Below are 20,166 nucleotides of genomic sequence, written 5' to 3' on the forward strand. Positions count from 1 at the left end.
GAGACAAAAAGAACCACCACTCAGTATTCTTATCTTTTTTGAAGGAGCAGGTTAGCTTTTGTAAGCAACGTTTAATTTGTAGTGGACAATCGCAAGTTGATTGGGTATCAACTCTCCTGTTGTTCACTTGCCCTAGTAAGGGCATCCAACGATAATCCGCAAAAGACCTCCCGCATCGGTCAAGCAGTCCGCAGACACGGATGTGGGAGGTCGACATCCAACGCTGGCCGTGGCTAGACGCCTGCGTAGGCGAGGGTAGCACGTGTGTCAAGAGCCGGCCGGTGCCAGTGGTGAAGAAGCCCATGATGGCGCGTGGTAGGCTAGGGTTGTCGCCGGCGGGAGAGTAGCGGGATGGCTAGATGGGTACGAGAGGCTGGAAGAGGATGACCCCCCCCCCCCCCCCTTCCCCGACACGCTCGGATTAAAAAAGGATGCTCGCCCGTCGCTGACACATGGGCCCGTAGTATGTGGTCCTCATTAATAAAGACGCGGAAGATAGTTAACTGGTCGTTATGTGGGGACGCAGCAGACAAGGAGCGGCATAAGATCAACTTCAACACGGCGATCTATTTCGTCAGCCCACGTTCATTTGGGTTGTGCGGACAAAAATACTGATCCAACGCGCCGACTCATTCCAAAAAAAAGTCCACGGGACCCATTTTCGACCTAAATTTATAACTCCTGTCGACATAAACAGCCTCTTTTACTAGTTACTCCTACATTTCTGTCACCTGTAGTATGGATGTGCGGACGAGATCGATCCAACACCACAGACGACAACGTAAAGAACGTACGTAAACAGGATTTTTATTTATTTTAAGACGGGTATACGTAAACGGATGGCCTGTAGAGACGGCACTATCAGCTATGCGCGCGCAAACTGATCCGTCTAGCGCGGCTGGCCACCCCAGTCCCCACCCAGTTGGATCGTGCTGGCCGGCGTTTGTGGCAGGTTCCGATCGATCAGTCGACCGAGCGGCCTCCTGTGTCACCGCACTGGAGCCATATAGTACCTTCGTGGTGTGTGTGTGTGTGGATGGGCAAAAATCCATACGTCCGGCCAGCCTCGAACGACAGGGACGCCGGCCGGGCGGGCCCCGTGAACTGATCGAAATCGGTGACGTGAACTAAACCCGAATGATCGGAACGTGGATTGGGCCGTGGACGCCCTGGATGGTTGGTAATTGGTTGGTATCTCTACTCATAAAGGAGCAGTCCGTACGTCGTTCGTTCGTTCGCTCGCCTCCCACCCCATCCATCGAAGCCACCATCGATTTTTATTTAACGTAGCCCCACCTTCGGTTTTAGGCCACCGCTTTTTTTAAATCCAAATTAAGAGGAAAAACCCAGCCCCCATCTCCGCACGGTTCGCTCTCTCTCTTGGCACGCACAACCTGATCCCTCAACGCACTAGGGTTAGCGACCTCCATGTCGCCACTAGCCGCCATGCCGACATCACCTTCGACCAAGACCGACGAGTCCACGGGATCCCACGAGCGCGGACTTGGAGGAGTTGATCTGCAAGGTCAAGGTGCAGGCCTTGCCCCAACGCAAGGAGAGGAGCGCCGGTGCCTTCAGCAGCAGCTCGGCGCAGGCCGGGATCCATGGAGAGGTACGAGGTGCTCAAGGACATCGGCGACGGCAATGTCAACGTCACGCGGATGATGTGGAACAAGGGGACTGAGGAGGTCGTCGCCATGAAGTACATCCCATAGGGCATCAAGGTAATTAGGGCGAGTTTTTCTTATCCCGTCGGGATTCCCCTGCTGCGTATATAGTAACGGGGCAAACTTTTGGCTGTCCTGGTGTGTTTGCGGATTGATGAGAATGTGGCGAGGGAGATCATAAACCACCACTCGCTGCGGCACATCAACAAAATCCGATTAAAGGAGGTGTGTTTGCTATCTATTCCCTTGAGCCAATCGAGATGATTTTATATCGAGATGATGTCGCCTCTTTAACAGGGAATGATGAACAACAGGGGATGATGAACAGCATGGGAACAAGGAGGAACTACCAGCCTGTTATAGACTAAGCACTAAAAGCATGCTTGCATTCACTTTAGCGAGTTCATTCTGTTAAGAGCAGTGCTTTCGTTATGTGTATGATGCTTGCTGTTTGTTGAAAGATCTGTTCCAAGGAATAAATTCTAAGTAATTTGTGGCTGCAATTTAGTGATAACCTTTATAAGATGGACTGCTTATGCGTGCTGGAAGTTTTGTAATAACCGTTGTTGCACATATGTTATCAGCATAAGAGATATAATATATTCTTTTCATCCTCACAAACTATTGGAGATGGAGCTCATTTTGCAGAATTTTCTACCGAGTTGCCAAATTTTGAGGGCCTGCAATTGAAGAATACAACACTTTTTGTTGGAGTGGAGACTAGAGTAATCATATCTGCTGCAAGAGAGATGTATTTTATTTTTGTTGGACATTTTCTGCATCTTTTATGGATGGTAACATTTGAGACAGCAATTTCAGTGCAAGCCATCAAGATCAACTTCAACATGTCTGGTCTCTAAAAGTTACTATTGACCATCGTTCGTGCATCCTATAAGGTATAGTCAGTACTATGAGTAACTTACGAGACATTGACTGTAGAAGTTCTTATACAACTCTTGTGAATTCTAACCGTCTTATTCATTTAGGATACCTAGAAGTATGTGGTACACAATCTGAAATAATTGCAGGAAAAATAAAGCATTACATCCAGTACATCGAATCATCAGAATTGATGGGACATCTCTATGTATAATCCTGAAGGAAGTGCTACTATTGAGAATGCTCCAACTGAATCAGTCAAACATGAACGTTTGACAGATGAAGTAAATCAGTTGCTGGAGAAGGAATACAGAAAAACTATTCTATATGGTCTCCTTGAGGTATTTTGACATTTTTAATGTCCGCCTCTGGATCTTATAGTTGCAAATACTTGAGAGCCATGTCATAAAATTACACCAATTATTTGGTATTGTGGTTTTTTCTCTGTTGACGTATATGATTTTCTAAACAAACTTGAACTACTCATATCTGAATATATTACTTCGTTGTTGAAGCTTCACATTGCCTTAACCTTCAGCGGTGCTGCAAAACTCCTTTCCACCCTGGAAGCATGCAACCTTTTGGGCCGAAATGCTATTTTTTCCTCCACTGCCTTGTCGCCAGTAATGGAACCATGGAAGCTGTACTACTTTTCTCCACTTTCTTGATGCAATTCACAGGAACATATCTGTACTGCTATGAATTATATTACGGAATGTGTGCTCCTTCATGGAACTGCAGTGTCTCTTTGTTCAGTTAGTTATATGAAATATTTTTCTTTTCTTTTCTCATGGACTATGTGCTACTTTGTGGAGAAATTTGGTTCAGTACTAACCTTCGAGAGATTGTTCTGAGACACAACTGCATCTAGCGTTTTATTAGATTAGCAGGTTAATTATGCAAAGAAAACTAATAAGGGAATTTCCTAGCAGTACTATATATGCTTGGAGCTATGAGGTAATTTTATTATGTGTGACTTTCTTGCTCTCACGTTTTCTGATTTTGTCAATTTTAAATGTTCAGTTTCTATAGTACTTTGTCAATTTTAAATGTTCAGTTTCTCAACTTATTGTGAGGCTTGCACCGATCGAAGTAACCATGCGCCCTTGACTTGATCAAATGTATGTTTGCTAATTTATTTTTGAAGTGTGTTTGCTCCTACTATCTTATTATTCCTTAGCTAATTATGTTTTGGAATCCGGTGGATGCAAAGGAATTTCACCATAAGAAGGTGCTAACCTTTTGACAGGGAAAACATAAATAAAAATGAAATGGCTATTCTGAGATTTCTTAACAGGTTCCAAAGTGACAGACATTGCTAAATCAGATTACATACTATTCATAAAGATAACCCTCCATTGCATTATACCTATTAAGACTTAAGATGAAACACTTCATTGAATGCATTTTTCTGATATTGTTCTGCGGAAATGCACGAGCATTCTGCTAGAGGATGTAGACATAATCATGTACTCCCTCTGTCTGGAATTACTTGTTGCAAAAATAATAAAAATGGATGTATTTAGAACTAAAATATGTCTAGATATATCCATTTATCTGACAAGTAATTCCCGCTAGAGAGAGTATTATATTATCCTTAGTATGAACGTGTTTCTAAATAGTTTTTCTTGCTCAGACATGTGTTAGATTCAACACGACATCTCTAAAGTTTTGCGTGAAGCAAGATATTCAGATGTCGACAACACTTTTTGATAGCTGGGGGAGGGGTATGAGATGTGGAAAACGCCCCAACGACCGGCTAGCCGTGTGGGAGAGCATGACACGATTGGCTGTGCGAAAAGAGAGTTAGAGAAGTTGCTATATTTTTCTTATTTATCATCTTCAATTAAAAAGAAAGGAGCGGCTATTTATGTGATGAAATTAATATCACATAACTTAACAAGTCAATTTGAGAGGATAGACCAAAAGGTTATGTATAAATGAGCTAAGTATTTTATAGCTCTTGGAATGCCCAACAACATATATCATATATATTTTTCATGGTAATGCACGGCATTTAACTAGGAGACATTTTATCTGCCTTATTGGCTGGGGGCGTCATTGACGACACATGCCTCCTCCTTTTGATTGCGGTGGTGAATCGACATGAACATGTGGGGTGGGGATGAGGGTAGAGAGCAGGGCAGCTGGCGGGGAACTTCTCCTTGGCGGTCCGTGAGGAAGTACGGTGTGAAGAAGAGAGGGCACCATGGCGAAGGTGTGGTGGGAGTCATCCGGTTTGAAAGGAGAGGGCTCCAACGAGAAATGTCCCGCTATGGTGAGAAATCGAGGGAAGGGGAGGGTCTGACAGGCAGAAAAAGGGAAGCGTGCCTCGTGGGATGGAGTTTTTGTGTTGGATCCATGTGTTGGAAATAGCATGATGGATAGTCCGTACAACCACATTTCTTTCCCACACATAGTCTAAATTTGGAGCAGCCGGACAATACCAATTGAACTTCGGGGAGCCAGCTGGGTGTGCATACATGCCCAGACATATGAAGAAAAAATTAGCTTCGACCATGGAGACAATCTTAATCATTTGTTTCATTCATATATATGCATTGTGTCTTTTTAAAAATAATAATATACATTGTAGCCCGTAGCAACGCACGGTCATTCTACTAGTTTTTGATGGCGTACCACTTGTGTTGCTATCATGCCCAAGTTCAATTGCCAGCACCATCTCCAATTTAGCTCGCTCGGTTGCGTCTGAAGAGCGAACCAGCAAAGTGTGCGGGGCTGGACAGACATGACACGCGCCCATCAGCATGCACCGCGGCCGGCCGACGTCGACGCACGCACGCACGCATGCATTGCATGAGTCCGCCGCCACGCATCGGCCGATCCCGCCGTCGGCATCTCACCCCGTAGCGAGCGAGGGGGCCACACACCCGAACAATCTTTTTAAAAGCAAGGAATGGAACAGCGGAAGCGAACAACTGATGATGGAACAAAGAAACGTCAATCAGCTGCGGGCTTCTTTGATTCAAAGGATTCTTAAAGAAATTTTAAAGATTTTCTATGTGGGTTATTTGATTTGTAGGATTGTAAACCGTAGGAATTTTTTCATAGGATCCTTTGCATTAGATTTTATAGGAAATTTTCCATCCACTCAAACCTCTTTGAAAAAATCCTATGTTTTCTTATGCACAATCAAATACTCATACAATCATGTAGGATTCAAGATGACATGCCAATCCAATTCCACGTTTTTCTATTCCTGCATTTAGGAAATCCTACGAATCAAAGAGTCCCTGTGTGTGTGATCGCCAAACATAGAAGGATTTCAGGCTGGGATGAAACGAGACAAGATGACAGGGGCCCTAGAATTCGTCCGGTACCACGGGCTGATGGCGATCCTTCAAAGGAAACTGTAAAAAATCGACGAGGAAGCTGCTAGGAATCTGGCGGTGTCATCGTTGATGTTACGTGGCCTCCTGCGGTAATTTCATTCCTTCGCTTCTTCTATTATTGGGGACGATCGAAAGTGACGTCCTCCGGAGCACCCATGGCCGATATACGACGCACGTAGGCGCTGACCGGGACACCTGATCACCGGAAAAGACGTCGTTTTGTTGGATTTTCAGGGTTCCACATATGTTTGGTTTGGTTTTCGCCCCTCGGTCACCTTGCGGCGTCGATGGGTCAGGGCATCTCCAGCCACGCCCCCAACAAGGTCCCTCAGGCTATTTTTTTGACATCGGCGCCGAAAAAACGGTCCAGTCGTGTCTTCAGGACGCTGAAAATCGTCGATTCGAACCTTTTTTCCGCCTGGCGGTCACAGGCCGAACCCGACGCGCTGGGGAGCAGTTGGGGGCTCCGGCGCTAGGGAAAAGCACGCCTGGCCCACACCGACAGGGGAAAAGTCAAGGTTTTCTTTCCCCGGCTCGCCTCGCACCCCCCGCGCCTTCGGCCACCACTAACTATATTCCGGCGACGGCCGCCGCCCTACTCCGCTAGATAGCCATTCCCCGCCGGAAAATAGCAGCGCTTCGCCGCGGCAGCCCCTCCCACAGCAGCTGGGCGTTTCCGGTCGCGGAGGCGCGGTTTAACGGCGGGTACACGCCCACCGAGCGCAAGGTGTTCGGCGTTTTGCCTGCCTCGGCGATGGACTCGGATGAGGAGGAAGAGCTTGCCGCGCTGCTGGAGGAGGAAGCCGCGGCCGACGTCCAGGAAAAAGAGCATCTCATGGTGCTCGCCGCCCTCGCCCAGCTGCTGGCGAGCAATGAAAAGCCGCGGCGAGGTGGCTCGGCGCCGGGGCGGATGAAAGCAAAGAACCGGCATCGTCTCCAAGGCTACTGCATGCTCTACTCCGACTACTTCGCCGATGCTCCACTTCATGGCGAGAGAACATTTCGGCGCCGTTATCGGATGAGCCGAAAGCTCTTCCTCAGGATTGTGAATTCCATCCGGGAGTTCGATAACTACTTCAAGTGCAAGATGGATTGCACTGGCGCTCTTGGATTCACCTCCATCCAGAAGTGCACGATAGCGATGAGGATGCTTGCATATGGAGCTCCCAGTGATTCACTCGACGACTATGGGCGCATGGCCGAGTCCACCAGCATAGAGTGTTTCTACAAGTTTTGTCGGGCAGTGGTGGCAGTGTTTGGGCCACAATACTTGAGAACACCCAATGCGGAAGACACTGCTTGGATCCTAGCCCAGAATGCAGCAAGAGGATTTCCTGGGATGCTTGAAAGCATCGACTGCATGCATTGAAAATGGAAGAATTGCCCATTTGGTTGGCAGGGGATGTACAAAGGCGCCAAAGACGGTTGTAGTGTGGTGCTTGAGGCGGTAGCCACACAGGACCTCTGGATTTGGCACTCCTTCTTTGGTATGCCAGGAACTCACAATGACATCAACGTGCTGCAGTGCTCTCCTGTTTTTGCCAAGCTCGTTGAGAGCCATTCTCCTCCGGTGAACTTCGAGATCAATGGGCACCAATACAACAAGGGGTACTATCTAGCTGACGGCGTCTATCCGAGATGGTCGACATTTGTGAAGACGATCTCAAACCCTATGGCAGGAGGCAAGAACGCCTGGTTTGCGAAGTTTCAGGAGGCTTGCAGGAAGGATGTCGAGCGGGCATTTGGTGTGCTCCAATCTCGATTTGCTGTTGTTCGGTACCCCGCTCAGACCTGGTCCAAAGATCAAATGTGGGAGATTATAACTTGCTGTGTCATCTTGCACAACATGATCATCGAGAGCGAGCAAGAAGACCAAGTGTTTGACACTGAACCATACTACAGGCAGGGTCCTCTAGCCGAAGTTGATCACCAGCTACCGGCAACTTGGACTGCTTATCTCAGTATGCGTTAGGAGATCCGAGACCCACAGGTGCATCATCAACTGCAGAAAGATCTGATTGAGCATCTATGAAGGCTCAAGGGGGACACCGTGTGATGAAATACGAGTTTTTATTTGTTGAACTATATAATTTGTATTGAACTATTTGTTGTTGTACTATTTTGTTGAAGTATTCGATTTTTCTGTGATGAAATATGTGATAAGAAATAATTGTGTTGATAATTGAACGCCGAGACACGGCGAAACCACGCCGAATATGGGCCTATTCTCGCCCATATGGGCCCTTTATTTGCCGAAATTGGGCTGCAAAGTGGGCCAATTTCGGTGCCTGGGGGCGACGACTGGGCGCAAAACAGCCCCCAGCGCCGATTGTATCGCCGGCTCACCCCCAGAGGACGATTTTTATACGTTCCGGGGGGGCCAACGGCTGGAGATGCCCTCAGTGAGCAGTGACTCTGACCCGCTAGCTGCTACTGCATCCTGCATTGTCGAAAATGCTCTAGAACTTTCCGACATGGAACATGCTGCATTAGATTGTTCTTGTCAAAGTTAGGCATTTGTCTGAAATCGTCTGCTGCTCTCTCCGTTTACAAATATAGAATGTTTTGGGTATTTTAATATGAACTAAAATGAGTGAATAAATACACTATACGTGTCTATATGCATTCGATTCGAAAAAAAGTTAGAACATATTTATTTATGAATGGAGGGAGTATTATTTAGACCTTAAATGAATTTATACGAATTTATTTATTCATCGGCGGTGGCGGCAGTCGTCTCGCCGAAGGTGGAGGGCAGTGGCGGCACACAGTGGTGATGCATCTGGGCGAAGATGCACAGCGACAGACGCGCGTGCGAGGTGGCCTGTGGCTGTGGAGATGAAGACGGGATGTGGCGGCGCTCGACATTGGCAGATCGGCGGCGCGATTGGCCATGGCATGCGGCAGCGGCAGTGGGCCTATTCAGGGCCCGATCTGGGCCAATAGGCCATGACCACTGCGCGCTTCGTGACGCCCGGCTGTCGACGCGTCAGAGCACTACACATGTGCTATTTGTCGAACTCCGGACTCGTGGAAGCACAGTCTGCTGGAGTGTACTGCTGCTCACTGTGTTTAGTCACTGGTTGATCAAGAGTTGATTGATGAATTGCAGAGCAACACCGAACATAACGCAAGGAGGTGGTTATTTACCATGATCGAGCAACTTTCACATGAAAAGTTTATCAAAGTAGCAGTTACCCTTTGGGCCATATGGTGGGAGAGACGGAAGCTAATACATGAAGGAATAAATCAAAGCCCTCTCTCGACATATATGTTCATCACACATTTTATCTTAGAGCTAGAACAGAAGAAGAACAAAGTCTAAGACCATGTGACTATGGATTCTGGCTACACCGGGCTGCGCCAAGATCAATGTGGATGCTGCGGTTTCATGAGGAGTTGGAGCAGTCGCGACAATGTGCAGGAACAATAATGGAGACTATCTTGGATCCTCGGCGTTTGTCGTACGAGGGTTGATAGATCCGCCTACTCTTGAAGCTATTGCATGCAGAGAAGGCTTATCTCTGGCTGAAGATCTGGGGCTCCAGAATTTGGTGATTGCGTCGGGCTGTCAAGAGGTAGTGAAGCATATCAAAGAAAAATCAGGTGGAAACTACGGTGGAGTGGTGAAAGAGATAACTTCGTGGTAATCTTCTTTTAGTTCTTGCTGTTTTAAGTTTGAATCTAGAGTCTCAAATTTTGAGCCTCATAAACTAGCTAGGCATGCTGTAAAGTTGGTTCATGGCTGACATATTTGGCTGGGGCTACCACATGACACTTCTGTAATAGCGGTAGCAATACCAACTAATGAATAAAGCCTAGCTTTTATGCTAAAAAAACTAGTGCGATTCGATGTAGCCGTGCAGGCCCTATTTGTATCTGATCTGGGTACAACGGGTGGTGGCTGCCACTCGCGCAGCGCCGGATGTCCAGCGTGGTCGCCGTGTTCCTCTTCTCCTCTGCAGCCGGCCAATGGCGTGGGGGCTGCTGGCTCGGCCTGAATAAAGGTGGATTGGCCCTACCAGATCTTCGAGTGCCAAGTCTTCGATCTGCTACATGCTGGCTTTCTCGATCTGTACGCCGACGAGTTCCGGTCTTTCTCTCGGAGATGTCTGCTGATTGACGCATGACGCCACTGGATATCTAGATCGGAATCGATCCGGTCGCGTGCTCCCTTATGATCCGTCAAAAAGGCATCATGAGGGTGTGGCGCGAAGCTTGCTATCTTGCCGGTGCCATGGGACATGTCTAAGTTTAGATTTCCAGGCATTGACAGTGGTTAAGAAAGTCATGGCGGTTGTAATCGAGGCTTGTAATGACGAGGAGGAGTTTTGGTTACGATGAAGACTTGAGGCACAGGTTTTTTTAAGTGTGTCGAGTGTTGAATACTTGCAGCAGCGACCTTGGTAGAAGGGGCCGACAATACATGTGGAAAGCACTGGAGTACCAAGCCGTGATTTTCAGGGTGAAAGCCCAAGGTCTGGCCTTCATTGGTTGTACCAGGCAATGACCTTATTGAAGGCATTGTTTTGGGATCTCGGTCTTTCTTCAAGGTGAAAACTAAAGATCCTTGATCGGGCGATGACAACGCTTGTGCATTGTTTTCTTCTTGGAGGCGTCGCCGTTGAAGAACCTCTTTTGCGGTCTGAGTGTTGTCTTTGGTGGTGGTTAGAGTGTTACTGTTGCGAGTATTTCATCACTGCGACAGGGTCTTTGTTTTTTACATTTCTCTCTTTTTTATTTTGTTCTTGGCTGTGTGTACCCTGGATGTCCTTCGATATCTTGTTTGGTGAAGAGGCTGGGTGTAATTGGTATCTTCGCGATATTAATATATTCCCCTTTTAAAAAAAAATAGGAGATAGTACAAAATTGAACTGCAAGTATATTGTAAAAATGTCTACATTCTTAAATACATATTTAAGTTCTTAAGTGCCTTCCTACATGTTATGCAAGAAATACTGGAAATATTCCAATATTTGGTTGGGGAAATTCAAACCCTTGCATTTCTTTGTTTTCCAGTTAAAAAAGGTGTATGATGTCATAATATGAAATTTGGCATGGTGCCATGATATTATCTCAAGAGGTGGTGTTTATAACTCCAAATATTTTCATAAAAGTTGTACTATACATTGCTTTGCAACTCAAGCATCTCTCTAGAAGTGTCATATCATTCAAAGGAAAAGTATGAAGATTGAAGTCTACATCGAAGTTTATTCATTATTAGAATTGAAATTTGGACTATAGCTTGATATTACACTACTATGCACTGATATATATTCATTTCCCATCTTGTCAATTAATAATCTATATTCCTTTTTTTGAAATGCCAATTTTAGGTACCATGTGTAAAACCTTCCAAAATTATTTATCTTTTTTACGGGAATTCCAAATGTATTTATCAAAAAATGATACAATTTTTTTCTACATGGTTAAATTACATTATTCTTGTCCAAGTTAAGCATTTTGCTAAATTCATTTCTATTACTTAGCGATTAAATAAATTTCTAGCTATTTACTATATATAATCGAATTTAAGATACAAGCATATTAAGAAATGCCTAACATTCGGAAGAAAGGTCATATTTCAGTTCTTAGGTACCTTGGTATATGTTACCAGGGAAATGTATGAAAAAATCAAATATTTGGTTGGGAAAATTCAATCATTTACTTGCATTTTTTTCAGTTTATTTAAAAGGTGAATGATATAAATAATATGAAATTTAGCATGGTACCATGATATGACCTCACTTTGTGTTAAAAATTTGAAACAGTTTCACAAAAACTGGACTATACATTGCTTAGTAGCTGGAGCATCTCCGAGGAATCATCATATCATTCAAATGGAAAAAATAATATGAAATTGAAGTCCACGTCGAAGTTCATTCATCATTTGAACTTCACATTTGGACAGTAGCTTCATCTTATAGAAAATATATATGAAAAACCAAATGTTTGCTAGGAATAGTTCAAACATTTATTTGTATCTTATTGTCCCCTAAAAAATTGTATCTTATTGATGTTTTATTTCATAAAATCTAAAGATGTCCAACAAAAAAAACTTGTTGTGTTGAAAATATCCATTTATTTAACAAGTTTGGATTTTTTTTCCACTTAATTTAGACCTATAAATAAAAAATTATTGATATTCAACGTGCTGACTTTACCGGTATCGTGTGCAAATTTGCACACGGCAGTCACTGGTATATTGACACTGTCAATCGGGATGCGGTGCCCCATGTGATTGTCGAAACTGCGCACGTACCACGGTGATGGCGTTCGATTCAGAGATGGACCTCCCTCTTTGGAGCGGAATTAACTGAAGGAAATGACACATGGCTATGTACATTTTTATTGCACGGTCAAGTAGGGAGCACTAGCACTAGTAATGCACTTGAGTGTGTTACATTCCCTGGTCGGGCTCTTTCGATCCGCTAATTAAGCTCGAGGGATAACCCGATTTAACCCTGTACACTGCAGTACACAACACTGCACGACGGGGAGAGAAGAAAAGATCGAACTATGGATCGATCGATCCCAAAAAGGCCCCCTGTCTCGAGAAAACTCAACCTGATGATCCACTAGTAGCACACTAGTCTAGCTATGAACTAGTGGCTGCACCTGCACCTAGCTAGCTTGCTAGCGAGCTTGGCCAAGATAGAAGCCCCGTACTGATCTCAACGTGCCCCGTCGTTGGCGGAGGCTTGCTCCGGTGCACCCCCCTAACTCCTAACTCAATTTCCTAGGGGTATTCTTGATCCCGCCATCTATTTTTTTCTTCGGCCCGCCGCTGCCCATATCCAAGCCCCGTGGCCCATATTCAAGCCCCGTAGAACCCGTATGACCCATACGTATGTATACGGTGACCCGAAAAAAAAGATGACACGACCCCACGACCAGGTAGGACCTGCCGACGGCCGATCCATCAATCACGCAGCTCCATCATTCACGCAGCTCCTCCATCATCTTGGTGAGGTTCTTTAGGAATATCGGCGGCGGCGATCTCATCCGAGAGCGCGCGCGGCACCGTCGTCAACCTCCAGCGCTCGCAGGTACCACATCTCGTTTCCTCACGTTTGTCTCGCTCGCGGCAGCATCAAACGAACTGCCGCTGTTTTCGTCGTAGTGGTTAACCTAGCGGGGCGGGTAACCTAGCTTTCTGGCGGTCCAGGCCATCGCAGATCTTGTTCTGGTAGTGCTGCTCGTCGTGATATACACAGTGACCACGCGGGCTAAAGTGGGTTTCTTCTTTCTAGGGTTAACCTAGCGTCGGTTGCCGTCGGTTGTGTGCACGACGGATCCGTTATTTGATGCGGCGGCTTAACTAGGTATCCGGCGATCCAAAGTAATCACGACTGGTGCCGTGGGCTAGGAATCCGACGGCGCATGTTATCACGGGTAGCGTAGCTTCTCGCAATCCAAAGTGATCACGTACTGGATTCGTGGGACATACCTTAACGCCGCTCGGTGTGGAGAGGGGGAGGATCCATGGCTGATCAGAGGTCGTTGGCGTCGGTTGTGTGCATGATCTGAACGCCCTCAGTTGGGGCGCTCTCCGGTTGGGGTAGTTTATTTAACATCCGTGATCGTGCGCTAGGTGTTGTATATGTCAGCATTGATAATGTTTGCACATGCGATGATACATATTAATTGTTGTAGGAAATGGCGGACGATGAGTTAACTGATATGATGTATGACATGGAGTTTGGAGAAGTGATGAAAGACTGGATAGAAGATTGGTCAGATGATGAAAATTCAGATCGTGGAGATAGGTCAGAGAATGGGAACATATTGGAGGATCTTAATGTGAGTCGCATTATCATGTTTCGACAATATTATATTTTGAAAATTTATAGATGGATGAACATGATGATGGTCAGGAAAACAATGAGCATGATGATGGTGAGGAAAACAACTCGGAGATCTCGAATGAGGATTACATTAGTCAGGTATGGAAGTGGAATTTTTTGTTGGCATTCATGCAAGTTGAATAAATCCTGGAATATTATATTATAAGTACTTATGTATTTGTGTTATATTTTTCAGCTCATTTCTGAATGTCATAATGCGTACGACTATTACGGTGAATCCGACGCGGAGACATGCCTTGATGTCGAATCATTAGCTGCACCTGATCCTGGGGAGTCGCAATCGTCGGTCATCATGAGTGAGGTATGTATGTAATGAATGTTGTATGGAAGTAATGTTATACCATAGAAAACTGTTTTCATGGCTATGTTATGATTGTGTAGGTGACATAAGTTGAGGGGGAAAAGAATGTCCAAGATACTGCTAGTGCAGATGATAAGAGGGATATGTTCATGCAGATAATACAAAAGACTTTTACGTCTCATGAGGCTGCGTATGATTTCTACAACAGCTATGCTAGAGAAAATTGTTTCAGCATTAGAAAGAATAGGGTCAGGTATACCAAAACCGAGTCACGTCATGTGCGTTATAGGCGATTTGTTTGTTCCAGACAAGGAAAACGTGATAGCAGGTTGCTAACCGAGGAAGGATACAGCCGTAGGCTCAGACCCGAGACACGCTGCCACTGCGAAGCGCACCTGACCGTGAAGTTTGACCAAAAGCGTGGGGTTTGGTATGTTGATAGTTTTGAGGACAAGCATAGCCATATCTTGGCAGGACCGGACGAGGTACCTTTTCTTTGGTCCCACAGAAAAATCAAAGAGTACCAGAGAGCTGAGATACTGTCCATGGGAGCTGCAGGGATTAGAATTCACGACATGATGGATTCGTTCATCAGCAAACATGTATGGTATGGCGGTGTTGGTTTTACCAGGCGTGAAATATACAACCTTTGTGCCAGGGAGAAGAGGAAGCTGCTTTCAAAAGGTGATGCTGCCACAGTCATAGGCATCATGGCCAGTAGGAAATAGAGGGATCCTAGCTTCTTTTTCGAGTACAAGCTAGACAAGAAAGGACATATGAATAGGATGTTCTGGTGTGACTCCCAGTCTCATCATGACTATGAGGACTTCGGCGACGTGCTTGTATTTGACAGCACGTACAAGATGAACCGGTATGGTATGCCATTCATACCCTTTGTTGGTCTTAACCATCACCGGAAGACCACTGTTTTTGCTTGTGCCATAGTTTCGGACGAGACCGAAGAGACATATGTGTGGCTGCTGGAGACTTTTTTGAGGTCCATGTGTCAAAAGATGCCGAAGAGTGTTATCACGGACGCCGACGCTGCGATGATCAAGGCAATTCGCCAAGTCTTGCCAGACGTGTGGCACCGTATATGTATGTGGCATATAGAAAAAATATAAAGATTCACCTCAGTCACAAGTCCTTGAAGGAGTTCCGAACTCTTCTGTACTACAGCACGTCCACGGCCACGATTGAGGAGAGATGGCACGCGTTTTCCAAAAGATGGCAGTCGGAAAAAACAGTAACATGGTTGAGACGGATGTATAAGAAGAGGAGACTGTGGGCCGCGGCTTATCTGATAGAGGGTTTTTAGCTTGGCATGAAAAGCAACCAGAGGAGTGAAAGTCTAAACTCATGCCTTCACCTCCACCTAGACGGTGAAATGACCCAGGTGGATATGATTTTGCACTATGAGAACGTCGTTGTACGTATCCGTGAGAATGAGGCACTAGATGATTGCACGGCCTCACAGAGTGTACCGATGGCAGTTACTAGCTCGAGGGAACTTGAGATAGCTGCTTCTCACGTCTTCACTCCAGCAAACTTCTATATGTTGCAAGCTGATCTTAGGAAAATTGGCGGCATGGAGATTGTAGAAATAAAGCTCGGAGACGGATCACGGCAGTACATCATGGCCTGGAAGAATAACCGGAAGAGCCGTTTTTGGGTGGAGTACACTCCAGTAAATTCCGCAGAAACTATAAGGTGCAGCTGCAGAAGAATGATTCGAAAGGGTCTACCTTGCAAGCACATATTCCATGTACTGAAGTACTTGAATATATCTGAAATACCAAAGTGTTTAGTTCTTGTGCGGTTCACGAAAGACGCAAGGTTGGGACTGCCCGCGAGGCGCACAAGTGATCTGTTGGGATTTGGATGGACTGGAGCAGCTGAAAGAATGAAATATAGCCAGGTCAGTGTGTTGGCTTCAGAAGCTATGCATGCAGCATGCAAACACCCAGCTTTGTGGGATCAGTTACAGGAGAGTTTGAAGACCGTGATAGCTAAGAGCCATGAGTATGATCAGCTAAAGGAAAATTTGAGTAAGAAAACAGCTGATCTTAGTACTTGTGCAATTAAATATGTAGACGATGGTGAAGGCAACATAGTTGAAGTTCAAGATCCTATTAAAGTATCAATGAAAGGTGCAACTAAGGTAGATGAGAACCGCCCTATGTCGAAAAATGGTAGGCCACTTTCGTACGACGAGATCAGAATCAAGTGCGGTGCATGCAAATTGCTAGGGCACACTAAACGCAGCAAGAAATGCAAACTAAATAAGAAGTAAGTTTTTGTACGCATTGTATGTTATAATTTTTTTAATTTTTCATTCATTAACTTATCCTGTTATCGTGTGCAGAAGCGTGGTGGGCGAAGAAGAGTAGAACAGTTGCTAGAGTTATGTTAGGATGAATCCAGTGATCTAATAGTGAGGTGTTTACAATGTGTTACTGCATACATGATACATGATATATAATATTGCAAGAGGCTGGTACCTTGAGATAGTGCTTGTAGCATATATGGACTAAACAGGAGGCGGTCACTAGGGAATTTAATCATGGAAAATGGATAGCATTTTAGCCATTGTAATGATGTCATCTTTTGTGTTGTCCACTCAAATTATATTATATTAGAAAACCAGACGATACCCGACATGTTGTTGCGGGAATGTTTTGCAATATATTCATAGAGAAATGGTTACGTGTAACATGTATATGTTGTTGCGGGAATCTTTGGACCTTTCTCCATACATGTTGAATGACGAGGTGGCAAACTTGCATGTTAAGAGAAATAGGTTAGTGGTGGCTAGTTGTTTAGATATAGAAGATGTAATTATGTGTGGTAATAATTAATTTTTTTTCACTCCTTTGGTTCAGCACCATTTAGATATGGAAGATACCACCTCACGTTGGTCTATAGTATAGACTTCGTACCAAAAACCCACCATTTTCACCTCATAAAGAAAAGAAAAAACCCACCATTTTAGGGCTTGTAGTGTAACTCGGGCCGCTTGTCGCGATGACGTGGAGGGGGGGTGACGGATGCCGTTAGACGGCGCGACACACGGCCGCTCCCGTTGCCGAGCCCATTTAACAATTTTTATTTTGATTACAGCCCGTTTAAATGGGCCGCGCTGGCCACCTGGTCGGGGCGGTTCTTCCCTCGCGATCTCCACACGCGTTCTATCTATCCACTGCGACCGCCGCCGCCGCCACCGATCCACGTCTTGCCGCCAGTCACATTACGCCATGGTTTCGTGGAGCGACGAGTCGAGCTCTTCTTCGGATGGCGAATCCGTGACTAGCCTGCAGGTACGCTCCTACTATATAATCTCCAGATAGTGCTAGGCTTAAGGTTAGGGTTCTTCATTTCCGGTATTTAACGCAGGGTGTTGATTTGTGCATTATCTCTGTTGTTTCGTTTAGCTTCCTACGACTATCCCGTGCTATGAATGGAGTGGCATTGCTCACAATCTGCCTTCTCGTTGTCTGCATCGAGAACCTTGCGTCAGACTAGTTGCTTTTGATTCCTTGGACACTGGCAGACGTTTTCTTGCCTGTGGTCAGAAGGTATGTTGTTCCGTACTGTAAATATATGTTTACATTACCTCGTGCTCGACTTACTTCGCGGTAATCCATTGATCTGCCAAAAATTGCATACAATTTCAATTAATTGGTGCATTTACAAATTCCGTATTTATGTTGTCTTTTTCATGGTCTAATATTTGTTTTAGCATATAATAGCATATACTTGTAGTTAATTGGGGCCTAATAGCATATACTTGTATTTATGTTTTGTATATCATTGCATGCTACATTTTGTGTTTATATGATTGAGACCATAGTTTTAGTGCATTGCATGTAATTGTATCGCATTTGTGCATATATGATTGAGACCATATTTTTTCATACTGTAGGAAGAAGTGAAATGTAACTATGTGGAATGGGTAGACCCGGAGTGGTCAGTGGCTACGAAGTTCTGCCTGAGAGAACTGTGGAGCATGTATGACGAGAAGTTGAGACAGAATATTAAGAATGCTGAAGACAAATGCATGTTAATTGGAGAAAAGAGGAGGGCGGAGGAAGAGCTGAGATTTTTCAAAATGGACTTTGCTAAACTGGTGGCCGATAAGGAGGATGCTCTCACGCAGTTGGGCAATGCAAGATTGTCACTTAGCGATCTCAAAGAGGAGCTGGAGAAGAATAAGATGGTAGACCATGGTTGTGCCAATCTACATCAGGTCCTGAGGGTAAAGTCTGAGAAAGACCGGGACCGGGTGGTGCTAGAGAGAGACCAAGTGATGAGAGAGAGGGGCCAGCTGAAGCAAGAGAAGAAAAAATTGGAGTATATTATTGCAGATTTTCTCAAACAGAAACATGGGTACGTTGATAAGATCAAGAAGCTGAAGGAGATTTGTGATGAATTTTAAGTATGTTTTGTGGTTTATTGTTGAACTGAATGATCAAGTCCTATCTGCATTGTGGCCAGTTCATTTGTGTAAGGTCTAAGTATATTATATTAACCAATAAATTATATCACTTTCGAAATAGTTTGCTCTTCTTTGACCTGCATCCTAATGCGGGTTCTCGGCTAAGCACTGAAATTCTTTTGCCCCCACCGGAGCTCTAAATCGTACTGATCAAGGGGGCGAAAGAGTAGTTGATCATGTGATTGATGGTGCTACTGATTCTGATCTTCATGATGTAGAAAAGGAAAAGGCTAACAAAAATGTAGCAAAAAGAACTGTGCAACGTGATTTGAAGCAACAGATAACGCTAAGGGAGTCTGGCGCAAGACACGAGGAAGATCCACCTGCGGACGCCGATCCCGAGAGATCCAGCGGCAATCATGCGCACGGGATCCCAGGCAGATCTGCCTACTCCACCAATCGCAGGATCCACGGGTGGCCTGTCTGTGTCCGACACGCGGGTTGTCTCCACCGAGCGGTCGGGCGGGTCCGGACCTGGCGCGTCGCCCCGCGCCAACTGGCGCTCGTCGACTGGGTCGCCCGCGCGGGGACCGGATCTGTCATTGTCTCGGGCGCGGGATCCCACACCGGATGGCACGACAGCCGAGGTTGATTCTCAGGCAAACAAAAAGGAATTTATCATTTTTTTCTTATTGTTGAATAATGCCAAATCAAATCAAAAAAATATGCAAAAGTAAAAAGGAAATGAATTACTCTTCCATGGAAGAAAAGAATGAACACAGCAGCAAAAAACATTAAGGTAGAACAAATGAAGGGAAGCAAAAATTTATTGGTACGAAACATATAGTCTGACTGTATTACACATACACAAGTATGTGTGAGCGACCAAAAATCCACACAAAATCCATGGTATCGTGCTTATTACATGAATGATTGAAAATCAAAGTTGTCCATGCCGGGAAACGTGCTTCCGGACTTAAAACAAACGACTAAAACTAGAATCTTGAATCATGTATGATGTCTTCACGCCTTGCTTTTCTTAGCGATGTCGCGGATTTTGTTCTTCAGACATTCGAGCGTGTTGGTAGGTGAGAGAACCAACTCGACGACGAGACGCCTTCTCCTTGCATTAACCGGGCCAGCAATTTTTAGAACAATGTTTAATGAATAGAAGTTGGTATTATACGACAATTGTACAAGTGTACGAAAAGAGAGGATAAATTACCTGGGTAAAATCAGTGGTCCATCGATCCCCGTCCCAATGCTGCATAACTTCAATCACAAAAAGGCCATAAGAGTTCCTAATATATATGCAAACATTAGTCACCGTGCACACGAACATGTATTTCGTAAGTAGAAAATGATGAACCGTAACTCACCCATCCTCTTGTAGTGGCATGTTGATCTGAGGTAAGATAGGCCACTTAGTGACGTCTGGATATTTGCCAGGTGTAATACGGTTTGCCTCTTCCATATCAATTGCTATTGCTAGTCGCTATTTGAAAGAAAGTAGTAGTGAGAAACCATATGACATTTCATATGAAGAACGCTCAATGTTGGGGAGAGTACCAGTGCTTTCACAGTGTCGAGAGAGAACTCGAGAGGATAGAGCGAATCAAAAACTCGGAATTCTTTCTTGCGGTTGTGCATCACCACGGTGATC

At 45.1% G+C, this 20,166-nt stretch overlaps 3 protein-coding genes across 3 annotated transcripts; all 3 read left to right on the forward strand.

Annotated features, from left to right (window-relative positions):
• The first annotated feature begins 13,558 nt into the window (after positions 1–13,558).
• LOC147992333 (uncharacterized) lies at positions 13,559–14,080 on the forward strand. Its single transcript, XM_087540215.1, has 3 exons — positions 13,559–13,702; positions 13,753–13,845; positions 13,943–14,080. The coding sequence occupies exons 1-3, from the start codon at positions 13,559–13,561 to the stop codon at positions 14,078–14,080; spliced, it is 375 nt and encodes a 124-aa protein (XP_087396341.1).
• A 3-nt stretch (positions 14,081–14,083) lies between these two features.
• On the forward strand, positions 14,084–14,796 carry LOC147992334 (protein FAR1-RELATED SEQUENCE 11-like). The gene is made up of 2 exons (XM_087539004.1): positions 14,084–14,096; positions 14,159–14,796. The coding sequence occupies exons 1-2, from the start codon at positions 14,084–14,086 to the stop codon at positions 14,794–14,796; spliced, it is 651 nt and encodes a 216-aa protein (XP_087395130.1).
• Positions 14,797–15,455: 659 nt separating this feature from the next.
• On the forward strand, positions 15,456–16,458 carry LOC147992335 (uncharacterized). The gene is made up of 2 exons (XM_087540220.1): positions 15,456–16,357; positions 16,434–16,458. The coding sequence occupies exons 1-2, from the start codon at positions 15,456–15,458 to the stop codon at positions 16,456–16,458; spliced, it is 927 nt and encodes a 308-aa protein (XP_087396346.1).
• Positions 16,459–20,166: the final 3,708 nt, after the last annotated feature.

The sequence above is a fragment of the Triticum urartu genome, chromosome 1A (genome assembly GCF_056163025.1).
Source record: "Triticum urartu cultivar PI428250 chromosome 1A, HENAU_Tu73, whole genome shotgun sequence".
NCBI lineage: Eukaryota > Viridiplantae > Streptophyta > Magnoliopsida > Poales > Poaceae > Triticum > Triticum urartu.

Excerpts from the sequence above, each read along its gene's own strand:
- LOC147992333 (XM_087540215.1), top strand. The coding sequence starts at position 13,559 with ATGGCGGACGATGAGTTAACTGATATGATGTATGACATGGAGTTTGGA. Across the intron at positions 13,703-13,752 it reads ACATATTGGAGGATCTTAAT|ATGGATGAACATGATGATGG; the intron begins GTGAGTCGCATT and ends GAAAATTTATAG. Across the intron at positions 13,846-13,942 it reads ATGAGGATTACATTAGTCAG|CTCATTTCTGAATGTCATAA; the intron begins GTATGGAAGTGG and ends TATATTTTTCAG.
- LOC147992335 (XM_087540220.1), top strand. The coding sequence starts at position 15,456 with ATGACCCAGGTGGATATGATTTTGCACTATGAGAACGTCGTTGTACGT. Across the intron at positions 16,358-16,433 it reads AAATGCAAACTAAATAAGAA|AAGCGTGGTGGGCGAAGAAG; the intron begins GTAAGTTTTTGT and ends TATCGTGTGCAG.